Below are 18,002 nucleotides of genomic sequence, written 5' to 3'. Positions count from 1 at the left end.
CTTCAGCCCTGGGTGTGTTACCTGGGGTTCTTTCAACCCAAAACTCTTGGTAACTTTTACTCTATGCGAGGTGGTGTCAGGAAATAAATCAGAAGACACACGACCGTTGGACGGATAAATGGCTGGCACAAACAGGACAACACAAGAGTGCTTTCACTTAAAGCTAAACTTTATTTGGTCTCAAGCACTTATACACACGTCCGCAACAGGTTAGTAAAACACCCCCAGTCCTTGATAATTACCAAAGCTGAGTGTGGCTCTCGAGTGGCACAGTGGCAGCCCGTCTGCCGGTGGGGAACACAAGATGTATCCAGAGGGAGAGTCCAGTCCTGAAGAGTCCCACTACCTCAAACTTTTTCCCCCATTTATACATTAGTAATAGAATGACATGTCCCTTAAAGCAAACTTGTTAAGTTAGCAGTTTCAATGGTCAAGCGAGAGGTTCCTTCTGATTATCGATTAACCAGGTGTGGGTTTTTCCAGAGTTTGCAGCCTTGAGGCCCCCATAGACATTCCTGGGGCACATCCTGCTCTTCTAAAATGCATGTATCAGCAGCTTCAACACAGTTCTTATCAGGAAGGATGCGGCGTCAAGGTGCGTTCTCTGTGGCACCCAAAAACCCATTCTCCTCCTGCCTTGGTTAAACTGAGACTGCTGAATGACCAATTTACAGCCTGCTGACTTGGCTGCTTTTAGCGATAAACCATAGTGGTTTCAGGCACTTTACTGGTTTGCCAAAGTCTCCCCGTACAGGTGGTTGGGCTCAGGTTACAGGCCCTCCTGTCTGGGACAGAAGCCTTTGGGCTTCAGTTTTGTCCCCACCAGCCTTTAGAATTGGCCCCCCTGCCCAGGGCAATGGGGCTCGGGTGGGCTCAGACTTTAGTCCCCCCTTTTGGGGTCGTGTAGTAATTTTTGTTGTCAGAAGGGGGTTGCAGTGCAATGAAGTTTAAGAACCCCTGGTCTGTACTCAACTATTTTTCCTAAGGCTTACTATTCCCTAGAGCAGTGGTTCTCAACAGAGGGACCATAGCCCCCTGGGGTTCATGATCCCTTTCAAGGGGGCCACAAGGCCCCATGGCTGAAACCCAGAGCCTGAGCCCCAGCACTCCCCGCGGGGCTGAAGCTGGGAGGCGTTTGGCTGAAACCCTGATCCTTGGCGCCCACCATGAGGCTGAAGCTGGGAGGCACAGGTGCTCCTTGTGGGGCAGAAGCCCTGAGCACATGGGCACATTTGGGGACATGGAGGCTTTTCCCCTCCTCCCCAAACTGCAGCGCAAGAGCATGGCAGTCCCAGGGCCAGCTCCACATCTCCCCTCCCCCCCATCTCTTCTCCCTGCCCCGTGGCCAGGTCGGAGGTAGTGTGGGGCAGCTGCTGCTCTGGCTGGTGCCATGGAGAAAGCAACGGAAGCGTTCCCTCATCTCCTGCTGGTGCCCCGGGTTGAAGCTGCTCCTCAGTTCCCTGCCCCCTTTGCTCCCGCAGAGGCAGCTGGTAAGAGCCACCTGGATGGGGAGACCTGGCTCTGTGGCTGGCAGACCCCTCTAGGAACCAGGACTGCAGGGGAGCCCTCCTAGCACACAGCCCCTAATATCCCTCTCCCTGCACCCTGAGGTTATGCCCTCTCTGCACCCTGAGCTACCCCCATGCCTGAGCACAGCCCCAGGTACCCCTCTCCCTGAGCTACCCCCATGCCCGCACACAGTCCTGGCCACCCTACACCCAAAGCCACCCCCTGTATGCACACAACCCCAGTTGTACCTTGAGCTACCCCTTGTCTGCACACGCCCCTAGCTACCCCCTCCCTGCACCCTAAGCTGTGTTCAAACTTTTTGAGCTAAGCCCCCCACCTTTGAGTTCTAATTTTTGGTTGCACCCTCCCCCAACCCAGACAGGCTGGGTGGCCTGATGAGGTGAGTCGGGGGTGGAGGTGGCATTCCCTCCCTGGACCCCCGCCATGAGGAGGTGGCTTGAGCCCTGCTGGTCCCTGCCCACCCTCCCCAAATAGAAGTCAAAGTACGTCTATGGCCAAGGCCCAAGTCTCCCTTCCCCCCTTGGAATTTCTATAACATGTTGAGGTGGGCCTCAGAGAGGAAAACATTGAGAATCCCTGCCCTAGAGCTTTGGAAGGCCTGAGTGCTGTGTGTGCAAGTGAGTGGGCTGATTGTGAAGAAATTGAGGGAAGGTAGGCACTACATTGTTTTGCATATATTTTGAAATAGGCAATAATGGTGTAATATCTGTTGAGTAAATGCTGACATTTTACTAGGAACCACAATTTATAATATTTGATTTCTGTTGTTTTGGGGCAGGGTTTACAGCAGTACAGAACTAGCCTGCTGAATGTGCTAAGGGTCCACAGGAGAATTAGGTCCAAATCACCTAAATCTTAGGTGATTCATACAGGGAACCTGCCTCTGAATACCTTTCTTTCATATGCAACCCCACCCTACTCTGCAACACTAGCAGGACATTTTGATCAGGTGCTGGCAGTAACTTAGGATGGATTTCCAGTCATAGTTTTGAGTTGTTTTGTGGAGGGTGCATTGCACTATGGTAATGAATCCCCCCTTGAAGCTTGGGGATGACCCTTTTCTGTGACTCTTACGGACTTCCCAAACTACCATTTGATTACAGACTCTGTTCTGAGATCATCTCTTAACCTTCTTTAACCCTCATAGTATGTTCAGACTCACTTTCTAATTCCCAAACTATTTTTCATAGTGGGTATGCCATCTTAATACAAGGTGGTGGTCCATGAGAGAAATACTATTTATGATTGTATAGTATCCCTATAGAAACTACAGCAGTTACTTGCCTGAAAATGTCATATTTGGTAAGTATTTAGGGTGATATTTTGAAAAGTACATGACATTGGCCAAACTCTTCTCCCATTTAAATCAATGGCCATTAATTCCAGTGGTAGAGTTGACTAACACTTAAGTGCTTTTGAAAATACCATCTTTTTTGTATTTTTACCTCTCATTAGTCCAATAACTACTGTATTGCTGCCTTAGTACAATTTTTGTTTCATCTCCCCATGCATTCTTTTTCTCCTCTTCCTACTCTGCTCGGTGTGTTTTCCTGCTGTTTGATTCCCTGCACATGCTGGCTAGTCACCTTGTCCTCTTCTCCCTTGGATATCCCTCTCATGCTGCTTTTAGCAGCTCTAGCATTACCAGAGGGTCCATGCTCAAAGGGTGGTGCTTATTTCCTCCCTTTGAGTAGTGCACAACCCCAGTAGAGACCGCTAACATGGCTCCTCCTTCTTGGTCTGTGTGGTGGTTTGTGGGTGTTTTTTGTTTGCTACTTTCTGAAGAAGGGTCTGGAGGCTTGTAAAGAAGGTCCAGAGTATCTAGTGCTTAACAGACTACCAATGGTGTATCGATCACAGCTTGGATAGCACTGTTCAAGCACATTGCTGCAATCTTCTTCCCTCCATGCTGCAGTGCTGAGGGTTTAGTATGTCCTGTAAGTAATTGCAGGGAAGAAGTGAGGAAACTTACTAGCTGCAAGTTGTCTATTGTGAAACAAGGATATGTGAGTTAGTTGAGTGTTCTACAGGTGTTATTTATTTATAAAACAGGATCTGGACTTGTATGTAAACTGATTGTGTTTCTTTGCTTGGTTTAAAAATCTATTTAAAAAATTAAAATCTACTTAAGTTAAATTTCACTGCCTAACTGTAGTAATTATTCTTTAGGGAAAAACTTGTATCTGTTCAGTGCAGAAGTTAGAAGCAAGACTTCTGATAAACAAGCCATTAAAAGCTTTGTAACCTATGAATAACGGTTAATATTATATAACTGTGGTGCACTTAACTCTTCTGCTGGGTCTTTGAGCTTGTTGTCTCTGTACACTTCACCTCCTGGGATGTGCGGTTGCTGAAAAATTAAGGCCTAAGCCACGATCAGCCTTTTAAAGGGACGCTGTCAAGTCAAATTATTTTTATGTAAATAGCTTTTTAGATGGTTATGATCCTATAACCTTTCTGAAAATGAAAACTGATTTTTTTGTTTTTGTCTTCAAACCTGCATGCTTTCTCCAGTGTTACAACCCTCCTTTTACAAGCTCATTTCTAGGTAAAACAATAAAGTTTGTTTACAGATCATGTTAGTTCCTGTGCCCCAGATTGGTCATAACACAGCAGTGCTTGAACATGATGAAAGTCTACCTGTATTCCCTTTTATTCATTTTAAAAGAAAACTATGTAATAGGAGATTTATTATATATGTGAGTTTTTATTATATCACTGTTTAATACTAAAATATATTTCACTTTGCTTTCCTTACAGTAATCCCATATCTCTTTACCTGCTTGAGTATTTTTCCCCTGTCTAGTCCTTTTGCATGCCCTGACCAATTTCTTACACTGTGCAGTTTCCTCATATATACCCAGACATGGTTTATTGTGAGAGTCTAGCATCAACTGCTGCTTGGAGGTGTAAGGGGCTTTTGGCCAGTGACATCAGTAACTATTACTCTTGAGGTCAGAAGGGGGCTTATGAGTGCTGGAGACCTCCTTGAGGAGGGGGGAAATCCTTGCGGGATGAAGGAACTCTCCTGATAGATCAGTGACTTGTGTAGTGGGGACTTTGGTCTAGTGACAACAGTGACTCCTTGGAAGCAAGGACATGGTTCTTAAAGCTGCAGCTGCTGCTTAGCCCTTGTAGGGAGTGTTTCTCTCAGGCCACTGATTCCTAATTCTACCGTAAGCTTCCCAAGTAATTAAGGAATCATTACTGCTTCCATGGGTCAGGCAGCTAAGAAGCCTATGGTATCTGCTTCTTTCTTCTAGCACAGCAGAAGACTGGTTGTGTTTACATGACCCTTCTCAGGCTGACATTTTGCAAACACCAGCCTGGAGCTGTTTACCTGCTTAATAAAATGAAAGAGTACATTTTAAAAGCATGGAGGTAAAAAAACCCCATTAATTTAAAATTACCAATTGTCACTTGAATGTCCCTTTTAAAAATTTTTTATAGTGTATAAACTGATGACAAATGGTAAGAATTCTTGCGTTTGCTGATTCACAGAATGGGAAGTGCTCTAGCTCCAGTCATTTTTTGCACAGAATTAAAGTGTTTGAAAACAAATTCTCTCCCAACCTGCCAGGAGACCCTGTAAGATACTGCCTTGATCTTAAAGTGAGATGGACAAGGCAGATAGATTAATGAACAACAATAATAAATATCAGCTCTGGTGCAACTAATTGAAACAAATGTTTGTGACAGTGAAGTTCCTTAGCACCTTTATATCATTGTTACTGCTAGTGATTCCTTTATTTTTATAGTATTTTTAATCTTTTGTGGTGGGGGGAGACATGAGTTTTTGACAACTAAAATGGGTATATAATCCTGTAAATAGTAGTTTTGGTTGCCTATAAAATGTAGTTTAAAATACTTGAAATCTGGTACATCACACGGGACATATTAAGTGTATTTCTAACTTTGCTGCTAACCTAATAATTAGTGAAGTAGAAATATCAGCTATGGGAATATTGTATTTTTGCACTCTTTAGGTAGAAGCTGTCTCAGACAAATGGGAAAACTATAGCAGTCCTACTTACGACTCTTCTGAATTAAAAACTAAAATGTTAATTGGCAATATTACATCTCTTACTAAAGATGGTGGCTATATTAATAAGACAACTTCTTTCGCCATGGACCGGGTTTGTGAAGGTATGACTTGGAAAAAAAAATCTTGATCATGTTCATAACCATTTTAATGGTCTCGAAAGTCTTGTGTGTTAAGTGTCTAGTGCACAGTACAAGAATTTATATTTCAAATAGCAGATAATCCTTATTAGAGTAAAAGTAATAACTGGGATGAAGACAGCTATTTTTTTTCATATTTTTGAGTGCTGTAAACTGAGCTCTAAGTCACTTTCATTGAAAGTAGGCTTGCTTTGTATGAGAGGTAATTTCTTCTCACAGTTAGTGTAGCCTACCCTTACTCATTTTAAATATAGAGAAATTAGTGAAATTTAATACGTCTTTTTGAAAATAAACATGTTGGTATATAAAAAGGACTGGTTTCAGAGTAACAGCCATGTTAGTCTGTATTCGCAAAAAGAAAAGGAGTACTTGTGGCACCTTAGAGACTAACCAATTTATTTGAGCATGAGCTTTCGTGAGCTACAGCTCACTTCATCGGACTCTTAACTTTGGCTAAGGGTGTCCCACACGTTTCATTTTAAAACCCTATTTTCAGACGGGGTTTTACACTTATCCAAAAAAAAAAAAAATGTTGCTACAGGCTGAAACTTGTTGCAAAAGGCCCTTTCCTGAGGGAATGCAGCTGTGTGATCTCATAATTATTGTGTTAAATCTACAGAATCTACAAAATTAAATCTACAAAATAGATTCTGTTTCAGGTGCTATTTTTCACTACTGTAACATGAACTTTTAAAATAATGTATATCTAAAAATTAGGATTATTTTATTTTTTTAATTTGTGGCTAAGATTTCGCCAAATTTATAATACATAAGTTGTAGTCCAAAGTCTGTTCATCTTTGTTTTATCACTGTGACTCCTGAAGTTTACTGTTGCGTGGGAGTAAAGCTGTAACCCGAGTAAAAGTATTAAATATGTGAAGCTATGGCTATCCGACAGCTTAAATTGACATAAATTATGTCACTTAGGAATGTGAAATAGCCATGCCCCTGAAGGACATAATTTATGTCAACTTAACGTTGTCCACACTGATGCTTATGTCAGTGGGAGAGCTGCTGTTGCCAACATAGCTACCGCTGCTCACGGGGGAGCGGGGCTGGATTAATTAAACTGACAGGAAAGTGCTCTTCCGTTGTCTTAGAGCAGCTACACTAGAGAGCTTACAGTGGCAGAACAGCAAGCTCTCTAATGTAGCCATAGCCTGAGTTTGGTGATGCTTTGACCTTTAAACAATTCCCGTATAAGTGATTAGCAAATGTTGTGGCTTTCTTTGGATCACAGTTTGATCACAGATCTTTCATTGTTGCTAGCCATTTGAAAACTTATAAATTGTAACATTTAATTACATTTTAATTAATCTTCATTGTTTACTGCAATGAACTTTTAAAAGATCCTATCTCAGACACTTAGTAAAATTCAGTAACTTTTTTTTTTTTTTTAAACTAGCTTTAAAATCCTCTGTGTGGCCAGCTCTGCGTAGGCTTCGTGCTGCTGGCTAACATGACAGCTTGAACAGTGAATGTTCCTTCACAAAGTAGGGTGGGATATCCAAAGCCACCTGTGTAGACACTTGGCTCTTCCATGTAGCTGTACTGGCTTCAGTGGAGTTCTGCACAGATGTAGGGGGCTTCCTGTGCAGAATTTATTGCCAGATTAGGGCCAACATTTCTGTGTCTTCAGAATGGTACTCCTTAAACTGTGTTAAGTATTAAAGACAAAGGTTTATCCCTCGCAAGTGTAATTTATGAATTAAATTCCCTCCTCCCCTGTCAAAAAGTTGATGCACTCCCAGTGAAGTCTCAGCCTGTTGCAACAGTCCATCAGGCAACAGGGTAGGAGCTCATGGACCTGCTTTTTGGTGGACACAAAAAATAAAACAACGTTAAAATTAAGTGCTGAAGTTCTCTGTATCTCCTGTTACGTGTAGCACTCAATATATAGTGTTGTAATAAGTATACTTTTAACACATTTTAGCAGATAACTTTAAAGTTCCTTAAATTATGTCAAAGCACAGTGCCCTCTTATAGCAAAAACACGACATGCTTCCACAAAGTTATGTAAAGTGTCTTTTTATGACAACTTAACTTGCAAAAATGTCACTGTTTTTATAGGCTTCAAACCTTGTAAAGGTGACTGGGTGCAAGCTGAATATTTTATTAACCCAACGACATGGAGCAGTGAAGCAGTTTCTGTAAAGCCACTGAGATATAAGCGAGTGGACAAAGTATGTATTTTGCATATTGCTCTGGGCATTTGGCAGGGGAATATTCACGCTGTACTGTGAGAGGAAAAATGGCTGCTTGTCTTAGTAGATCTGCTACAGTGTTGGTAGTGCCCTTTGTTTTCAGTTTTTATTTTATTTAATTTTTTCCTGGGAATTTATTGGTGTTTATTACTACAACAACAAAAACTACTGAAAATCGGTGCAAAAACTATTAATAATTTTTCTAGGTAAATATCGGGGTTTATTTTGGTGGACGTAAGGACGGAGAAAAAAGTATTCAGTAGATTAATGCTTTGAACAGAATTCAGTGTGGTTTGCTGTATAACTAAAACAGAACTCAAAACAGTGCCACCTTTGAGTTTAAGAAAACAATATATCTCTAATCCTTAAATATAACACAATGTTGAAACCATTATCTGCTAACAGCTTGAAATGTGTACATGGTAGGCGTAAGATTTATCAATATATTCAGATGTGCATGCACTTCAGAGCTTGCGTGCGTGCCCATTTGTTTCTTGTGTGTATCTTCCAGATTAATACATAGCCTTACTTCAGCAGGCAGTTTTGCATATACACACAGACTAATGTATTATCGTAATACATATATCTCATGCAATGTATTGTATTTTTCCTAATAAAACAAGTTCTTTTTTATATATTTGAATAATATGAAAGTAGGATGAAAATCAGGGAAAAAACGAAAAATAGTTTTTGTAAAACCCAGGATTTTTTTGGTTTAAACTGAAAATGAAGGGGCTTAAGTATTGGACAAGTTTTCATCTGAAAGATAAAAGAAAATTAAGTTCATTCTAATGCTCATAAGTTGATATAGGATTATTTCTAAAACAAAGTTTGTGTGTGTGGTGGCAGGGGGAGTTAAATGTGTCATATGGGAAATTTTGTTATTTTTATTGGTTGGGTTTTGTGGTTTTAGCTACCAACCACTTGTTGAGAAGGTAACAAATACCCAAATCATACTGTCTGTACACAGACCTGCTCAGAATTAAAACATCTATACTTACATACACTTGATTCAAAACTAATGAATATCATTTATTCAATGGATGTGCTTATTATTACGTTTGCTTTAAAAGTCTTCCAAGCACTCTGGGTTATAAAAGGATGCTTGTCTTTTTTGGTGAGAGAAAATGTTACTATTCCTTCTTGAGTCACCACATATCCAGTATATCCACAAATAAGTCTTTACAGGTGTTATGTAAGTTGAGTGTCCAATTAAAAGATAAAACTGTCAGTTTACCAATATCATAGAATCATCATAGAATATCAGGGTTCGAAGGGACCTCAGGAGGTCATCTAGTCCAACCCCCTGCTCAAAGCAGGACCAATCCCCAATTAAATCATCCCAGCCAGGGCTTTGTCAAGCCTGACCTTAAAAACTTCTAAGGAAGGAGATTCTACCACCTCCCTAGGTAACGCATTCCAGTGTTTCACCACCCTCCTAGTGAAAAAGTTTTTCCTAATATCCAACCTAAACCTTCCCCACTGCAACTTGAGACCATTACTCCTTGTCCTGTCCTCTTCTACCAGTGAGAATACTCTAGAACCATCCTCTCTGGAACCACCTCTCAGGTAGTTGAAAGCAGCTGTCAAATCCCCCCTCATTCTTCTCTTCTGCAGACTAAACAATCCCAGTTCCCTCAGCCTCTCCTCATAAGTCATGTGTTCCAGACCCCTAATCATTTTTGTTGCCCTTCGCTGGACTCTCCAATTTATCCACATCCTTCTTATAGTGTGGGGTCCAAAACTGGACACAGTACTCCAGATGAGGCCTCACCAATGTCGAATAGAGGGGAACGATCACGTCCCTCGATCTGCTCACTATGCCCCTACTTATACATCCCAAAATGCCATTGGCCTTCTTGGCAACAAGGGCACACTGCTGACTCATATCCAGCTTCTCGTCCACTGTCACCCCTAGGTCCTTTTCCGCAGAACTGCTGCCTAGCTATTCGGCCCCTAGTCTGTAGCGGTGCATTGGATTCTTCCATCCTAAGTGCAGGACCCTGCACTTATCCTTATTGAACCTCATCAGATTTCTTTTGGCCCAATCCTCCAATTTGTCTAGGTCCCTCTGTATCCTATCCCTGCCCTCCAGCGTATCTACCACTCCTCCCAGTTTAGTATCATCCGCAAATTTGCTGAGAGTGCAATCCACACCATCCTCCAGATCATTTATGAAGATATTGAACAAAACCGGCCCCAAGACCAACCCCTGGGGCACTCCACTTGACACCAGCTCCCAACTAGACATGGAGCCATTGATCACTACCCGTTGAGCCCGACAATGTAGCCAACTTTCTACCCACCTTATAGTGCATTCATCCAGCCCATACTTCTTTAACTTGCTGACAAGAATACTGTGGGAGACCGTGTCAAAAGCTTTGCTAAAGTCAAGAAACAATACATCCACTGCTTTCCCTTCATCCACAGAACCAGTAATCTCATCATAGAAGGCGATTAGATTAGTCAGGCATGACCTTCCCTTGGTGAATCCATGCTGACTGTTCCTGATCACTTTCCTCTCATGTAAGTGCTTCAGGATTGATTCCTTGAGGACCTGCTCCATGTTTTTTCCGGGGACTGAGGTGAGGCTGACTGGCCTGTAGTTCCCAGGATCCTCCTTCTTCCCTTTTTTAAAGATTGGCACTACATTAGCCTTTTTCCAGTCATCTGGGACTTCCCCCGTTCGCCACGAGTTTTCAAAGATAATGGCCAATGGCTCTGCAATCACAGCCGCCAATTCCTTTAGCACTCTCGGATGCAACTCGTCCGGCCCCATGGACTTGTGCATGTCCAGCTTTTCTAAATAGTCCCTAACCACCTCTTTCTCCACAGAGGGCTGGCCATCTACTCCCCATGTTGTGATGCCCAGCGCAGCAGTCTGGGAGCTGTCCTTGTTAGTGAAGACAGAGGCAAAAAAAGCATTGAGCACATTAGCTTTTTCCACATCCTCTGTCACTAGGTTGCCTCCCTCATTCATTAAGGGGCCCACACTTTCCTTGGCTTTCTTCTTGTTGCCAACATACCTGAAGAAACCCTTCTTGTTACTCTTGACATCCCTTGCTAGCTGCAGCTCCAGGTGCGATTTGGCCCCCCTGATTTCATTCCTACATGCCCGAGCAATATTTTTATACTCTTCCCTGGTCATATGTCCAACCTTCCACTTCTTGGTGAAAAGCTTTAGGTTTTAGTGTTCTCTCAGTTCCATTACTTCTGTGGAAGGGTGAGGGAACTCTTTGATGGCTATGGTATCTTGAAGTTCAATAGCCAGCCATAAATGTACTATAGCATACAGTTAAAGCATGATTTTTACCCTGCACATGTAGTTGCTTGTGTTTGGGTACTTTTAAATTTAAGGAAACACTGAGGTGATTACTATCTATACTAAATCTATAGACATACTGTGAAATGCCTGGGTGTCAGTTTTCTTCAATAATAAACATATATGATACATGTACTATTCTGTGGTGATTGTTTTAAAAATTACTGCCTAAGCAAATTTAAGCATGTGACATGTAATAAGACTAATTATGTAAATATTACAGGTTCGTATTTCCAGTGTTTGTGGAAGAATTGGCGTAATAGATGACAGTATATTTTTCATTCTGGATTCTCTGAGACTTCCTGATGGTTATTCACCTCGTAGACATGACCTGGTCAATGTGGTGGTTGTGGAGAGTAACCAGTCATGTTACATTTGGAGAGCACTCTGCATGGCTCCCTCAGACAAGAATGGGTAACAGGAAACTTCTCATGTTTGAAGTTAAACATAACTCTTTTTTAAGAAGGGAGAGGAAATAACATGATTTATGCTCCCACAACTTCTTAAACCAGTTTTTAAAAACCCTCATTGAGGCCTACTAGGAGGTTCATTCTGACCATGGTTCAGTTTAAATTGGTTTAAAGGGACATGCTGCAGAACTGTGTTCATCGCCTTGAAATGCTTCCTGTAGCACTATGTCCTACTAATGGTCACTTGTGATAGCAACATAATACAGCTGTTTTGGTGTTCCTAGAGCTCCTGCTTATGTTGTTGATACTCTGTACTACCATGCAGTTAATTTGTAGTCTTCCTTATTTTGTTTTCTAAATTTGTCATTTTTATTATTTTTGCATGAAGTCCCTATACTAAACTGGTGCTTTAATTATCTGTTTTTAAAAATAGAGTTCATAGGTTGTCTTCTACTTGCCAATTGTAGCATCTTCCCCAGTATTGTAAAGGGTAGGGATGAATATCTGTCCACTGTCATAGCAGTGGGAGACATCTAGTGGGGGTTGGGTGGAATTTAAAAAACAAACTTTTTTATTAAAGAAAAGCTGCACTGTTTTTTTTTTTTCTTCTGTTGCCTTGGATAACTACAGAAAATTCATTTCAATCAGAATATGTAATTTCAGGTATTTTTCATTACTGCTTTGAAATTTCCCTCAATATGAGTTGAACATCTTTGTAATACCGAGGGTGTTACTGATAATTTAGACATAGCCAGAAAGTTGCAATCACTGACACTGATGGGAAACTGCAAGTGGTGGTATTTTTTGATTTTGGTGTGGGTTGTGTTACCTTTTTTTTAAAGTTTAGGCTGAAATCCGCAGTCACCTTAAAAATGTTTTAGACATCCATAAAGGGACTCCCATGAAGCCAGCAGCAGAAGAAGGAAACTTGAGAATTGTCCCGACCCAGTCATTTCACTTTGTACCTGATTCTAAAGCTTCTCCTGGCATTGGGCCATAAGAAGTTGCTCATGGAAAAACTGCCGTCTTTGCTGATTTTGGGCCCTGGTTTAACTCCCAGTGAAGTCAATAGGAGTCATTCCATATACTTTAGTGAGAGTTGGACCAGGCCTTTGAGGATGAGTAGGTTGGTTCCAAACCATTACAGGCTACATCCAAGATTTTGACCTCCCTAAAGAAAGGCTGTGTGTGTGTAATACATATATATATTTTTTTAAATCATTGTTTCCCCTAGTAAATGCAACTTAATAGCTTGGGGGTCATAGTAGATGGCTGAGAAAGCATTTTTGGACTTCTGTACTCAAACACTGAGGGAAAGTACTTAAGTTTTGTTGGATCTTTAAATGTAATATTTATTTTTATATTTTCCTGAGTCTAACCATTTAACTTTGATTCAACACAGTGTCATGATTTTTACAGACTATCTGCCGCTAGTGAAATGAACTTGGATGAGTCATATGAAAATTTAATGAGAGACAAAGGAGGACTGGAGGTGTCAAGAATGACTAACTTTGGAACACTTAAGCTAGGGGAGAGTAAAAACATGGTCATTTGGATAGAGTAAGCTCTCTAAATTATTCTCTTATAACTCTTTCCCTTTTGACTATGCTATTTCTTCTTCTTATACCATTCCTGACACTGAATTTCAGACCTTGCACATATCTGACAGGATCAAAGTTGAGTTGCATCCATGTTGCTCACCTTAATGGTCACCATTAAACATTCACCTTTACCAATAGATGGCACATCATGGACTCTGTTCCCACAGCTATTTCCTAGTCTAAATACAGAGGAATATTGTATAAGCTCTGACGATCTGTTATGCTGTACTAGAACCTAATCCATGGGTCCTACTTACATTAGCTTATATTAAAACTTCACAGATAACTTAATTCAGTGGTTTATTCTTTTTATTTTATTTATTTATATTTATCTTATTTTAGTTATCCTGAAAATTCTTCTCAATGGAGTTGATATCCATGCCATGCTTCAGTGAGGGTGGATTTATTGGAGTGTCACTGAATTTGATTCTGTCTTGATTTGTGTGTTCTGTATTGCAAGTAATCTTTTTCTCATAAATGTTGTTTACATATAACTGTTTAATTATTTCTAGGAATAAGGGAAATGTACCACATTCCTTAATCAGCTGCAGACTAGCTGGCTGGGAAAAAGAGAAGCAGTTTAGCTTTCAGTTGCCTGAAAAAGGCCAGAAGACTCCAACAACATTTTTGTCATCATCTGTTCCTGTGAAACAAGAGAATTTGTCAAAGGGGAACATCAATTCACTCAATGACAGTAGCGAACCTATGTGCCAGCCACTGAATAACGCATTTGTTATGAATAATGGAACCCCACCAGGTATGTGTGAGATACGTACACGTATGTAATGTCTAACTCTTTAAAGGCCTGTATGTTCCTTCAGTAGGACCTTGCATGCCCCACTTGTCAGTAAATAAGAACATAAGAATGGCCATACTGGGTCAGACTAATGGTCCATCTAGCCCAGTATCCTGACTTCCAACACTGGCCAGTGCCAGATGCTTCAAATGGAATGAATAGAACAGGGCAGTCATCAAGGATCCCTCCCCTGTTGTCCAGTCCCAGCATCTGGCAGTCAGAGGCTTAGGGACACCCAGTGTAGGGGTTGTATCCCTTACCATCTTGGCTAATAGCTATTGATATCCATAAATATATCTAGTTCCCTTTTGAATCCACTTGGTTTTCACTTCAGCAACTTCCCCTGGCAACAAGTTCAACGGGTTAACTGTGCATTGTGTGGAAAAAGCATTTCCTTTTGTTAGGCAGCAAGTTTAAAACCATTTCATTGGGAGGTTTCTGGTTCGTGTGTTTATGTGAAGGGGTAAATAACACCTCCACTTTCTCCACACCATTCATGATTTTATAAACCTCTATCATATAGTAATTAAAGCTTACTGTTATCTGTCTGTTTACTACAGAAGGAATTAATCCTAAGGATCCAAATTTAGCAAGAGAGAATAAAGATCTTGGTAGCAGAGAAGATGAAAATCTGTGCAGTGGAGAAAATGGACAAAGTGTGGAAGAACAGCCAATAGTTGAGGCGGAAGCTAGTGGGGAAATCTTCATACCACCTGAGGGAAAGACTTCCATTGTGATCATATGTACCGCAGTGTATGTGTGTTTTTTGGTTTTTTTTCAGCTGCTATGCCCAAGAAAGCTTAAGGATGAGATATTACCCTCAGATTTGCAGGCACAGCTCCAGTTGACTGCAGTGGGAAGTGCATGTGTATATGTGAAGGCAGAATTGGTCCAATACTTTTTGAATTTACAAGGCAGCAACATAATGCTTTTAGGTCAGTCTGCATTTTAAACATCTAGTTCTTCTTCAAGTGCTTGCTCATATCCATTCCCATGTAGGTGTGTGCACACCACGTGCACAGTCACCGGAAGATTTTTTCCCTCAGTGGTATATGTTGGGTCGGCTCAAGAACCCCCTGGAGTCGCATCCTCATGGTGCTGTATATAAGGGCCTGCCGACACGTTCCCCCCCCCCCCCTTGGTTCCTTCTTTCCGCCTGTAATGGTTTTTGGAACTGCTCATTTTTGCTCTGCAGGTACTCCCCAGTGGACTTTTCTTGTGCTTGTACTTTTTCCTGTAAACAGTTATAGAAAAGTTTAGTAGTTAGTGTTACAGTTAGTGTAGTGAAGGATCCCGCTTAACAAAGTTCTTTCCCACCCAGGCATTGGGGCATGCCTTGGTTTCCGGGGTGTAAGCTGTGTGAGCTTGCCATAAACCTATGCCTCTCAGTGACCCCTACTCTAGTTGTCTCAGGTCTTTGGGTGAATCTCACCTGCGTGATCAGTGCAGGATCTGTAGAGGTTTTAAGCCCCAGACTCAAGGAAAGGGAGCAGAGGCTAAATTCCTCTTAATGGAGATGGCTCTTTGTTCTTCTTGGAGCCAGGTCACCCCAACTTGGCACCAAGCACCTCTGACTCCAGAAGGTGCACACCGGCTTCCATGGGGGACAGGCACTGCAGCCCGGTGTTGTACCAATAAAATAAAAACCAGCAGGATCTTATTAAAGGGAAAAAGGCAAAATACCACATTTATTGTGAATACAGAAAGGATCATAGTAAGCAGTTAGTTATAGTTATAACATTCCATTCAATCTCAAATTTATTCTCACATTCATTCATTCATACAAACATACACACACACACACACACACAGGTTCTGCAAGGTTGTTATCATAGTTACCAGCCTTAGAGTTGCTCATGCCAAGTCACTGGCCAGGTGGCCTGGACATGAGGAGGGAGCAGGGCCTTGTCAGATGCTCATCTGATGCTCCTGGAAGTTGGTTTGCAGAATCAGACCCCAAAGTTCTCACTTTTTAGAGTCTATTTTTATAGGAATTTCTTCCTATGCCAGTCTATGGGAATTGCTTCATCATGCTGTTGCTGAATCAATCAGCAGATAGCACATTCCTGACGGCTCCAAGATGTTATCTTGTTCTTTGGTTCTCCCATTCTTGAGGCTGTTGGGTGGATTCCAGTCTGCCCTCCGGGTGGGGTCCTCTGGTTATTTCCACTTGACGCCTTCTTCAGCCGATGGACACTGGATTCTTAGGCTGGCACCTCCCTGATCATTCAGTTATTATCCACACCAAGCATCCATCCACATACATCCTCTATCTCTATTTTAATGACAATTGTTAATACAACAAAAGGGTGGGGAGTATCTGGGTGCTGTTTCTGTTGTTAGAGTATTGCTTTGAGTCTCTCTCTCTTGTGAATTGCTTTGAGAACAGACTCTGTCTTAGAATGTACTAACACAGTTAGCAGCTTGCAAGTTTCACACATAGAGGGAGAGAAACAGCACCAAAAACCAAGAAACCTCTTAATTAGTAATACCCTGGAATTTAAACTCTGGGGAATCAAACTCATTTGTGATTTTAATACAGAACTTCTTTAATATGATCCAACATAATCCCCCTTTTGACACTAAGATTTATAATCGTCAGTGTCACTTTCTATGTAGCCTATTCAAGAGAAAGTACTGTGAGGCAATTTGAGTTTGTGATTCCAATTCATGCCACATACATGATCCTGGTGATGTATCTTTACTACAAGGTTCTGGGGCAACAGGCAAGGTGAGGCACACCCACTTTTGAGGAGTCCATTCGGTACAACCTCTAGTGTCCAGTAGCTTCCCTCCCTCCCCAGCCCACTGGCTCAAGGTCCAGGGTAGCCAAAAGGATCCCATGTGTAATATGGGGAGTGGGTTAACCTTCAATACCTTTGCCTCCAGGGACTGTTGGTGTGCAATTTTGACAACAATTTCTCCCATTAATAAGTCTGGTTTACAATAGTGGAAACATATTGCATCCATTCATATTGATAAGTGTCAAACAATGATCTCTTTTTTAACAAATGCATCAAACCCTTAATATTTCCCAATATGACCCAGAACATTTTGTGTTCCAAAGTAGCTAGTGCAAGTATCTGCATTTCAGTGCATCCCATAGCTATGGCTGTGTAGTTTCCTATTTCTAATATTTTTTTTTTCTTATGGATAAGCCATGTGGTAGTATTAAGCCATTACTAAAGATTCCATTGGCCTTTTAGGTTACCCAGACCAATTTGGACCAAGTCTACATTGGCATGTACTTGTTTTTGTATCAGGCTGTCCTGTAGCTGGGACAGAAAGCTTAATTTATTTTTAAGTTCCTGCAGGTCTTCAGTATTTTTTTTTTAAACACACAACAGTGCTAGCAACAACACAAAACACAAGACAAAACATAGAACACAGAACACAATTTCTATTGTGACAGTAGATTCATGGTATTGGGTTGCTTTTCAGCTGGCAGCTTTTCCTGATTTTCTGAAAGACAAAAAGAACATGTTTCTACCCCTTTTGGGGTGGCAGATTATTGCTTAAAATATTTCTTTTACAAATACCCTTGCTGATTGCAGGCAAAACAGAGAAATTGCCCCCATATTTTCCTGTTTTTGTTCTATAGGCAGGCCAGGTTTCAAAGGCTTTTATCTTTTAAGGGTTATGGGGAAATTATCCCACTGTTTAGTCATTAAATCCCTGAGTTTTCCTTCTTATACAGCAGACCAAGTTTATAATGTTTTTCCTGCTGTGTTAAGCTTTAAGTTTTATTTACAGGTAATAACTGAGAAGCATCATTACCATACGACCTTAAAGGATTTTTTTGTTACAGGGATACTTATTATCATTATTATCCCATGCCTTTTATTTAGACAATTTGTTTGCTGACCAGGTATGTCCTTTATCTGCAGCTCCTTTGTGCTGCTAGTTCTTTCCTTCCTTTATCATTTAGGTCATTTGCATTTTCACAGAAACTTCCTG

The 18,002-nt window shown here is 41.3% G+C and overlaps 1 protein-coding gene across 4 annotated transcripts in view; it reads left to right on the top strand.

Moving 5' to 3' along the window:
* MOV10L1 (Mov10 like RNA helicase 1) overlaps positions 1 to 18,002 on the top strand; it is a 97,346-nt gene that overhangs the window by 3,577 nt on the left and 75,767 nt on the right. For all 4 annotated transcript variants that reach the window (XR_014709111.1, XM_084610389.1, XM_084610388.1 and 1 more), the window contains exons 3-8: positions 5,517 to 5,676; positions 7,783 to 7,895; positions 11,462 to 11,652; positions 13,068 to 13,208; positions 13,762 to 14,006; positions 14,606 to 14,798. Coding sequence is in view for 3 of the 4 variants with exons in the window: in XM_084610389.1 (XP_084466515.1) it covers positions 5,517 to 5,676; positions 7,783 to 7,895; positions 11,462 to 11,652; positions 13,068 to 13,208; positions 13,762 to 14,006; positions 14,606 to 14,798 (1,043 nt within the window). In the remaining variant the exon portion in view is untranslated. The remainder of the gene's footprint in view (positions 1 to 5,516; positions 5,677 to 7,782; positions 7,896 to 11,461; positions 11,653 to 13,067; positions 13,209 to 13,761; positions 14,007 to 14,605; positions 14,799 to 18,002) is intronic.

Source organism: Lepidochelys olivacea (assembly GCF_965140295.1).
Source record: "Lepidochelys olivacea isolate rLepOli2 genome assembly, chromosome: 1".
Taxonomy (NCBI): Eukaryota; Metazoa; Chordata; order Testudines; family Cheloniidae; genus Lepidochelys; species Lepidochelys olivacea.
The sequence above is the reverse complement of the archived record's forward strand: the minus strand, read 5'-3'. Positions and strand labels throughout refer to the sequence as shown.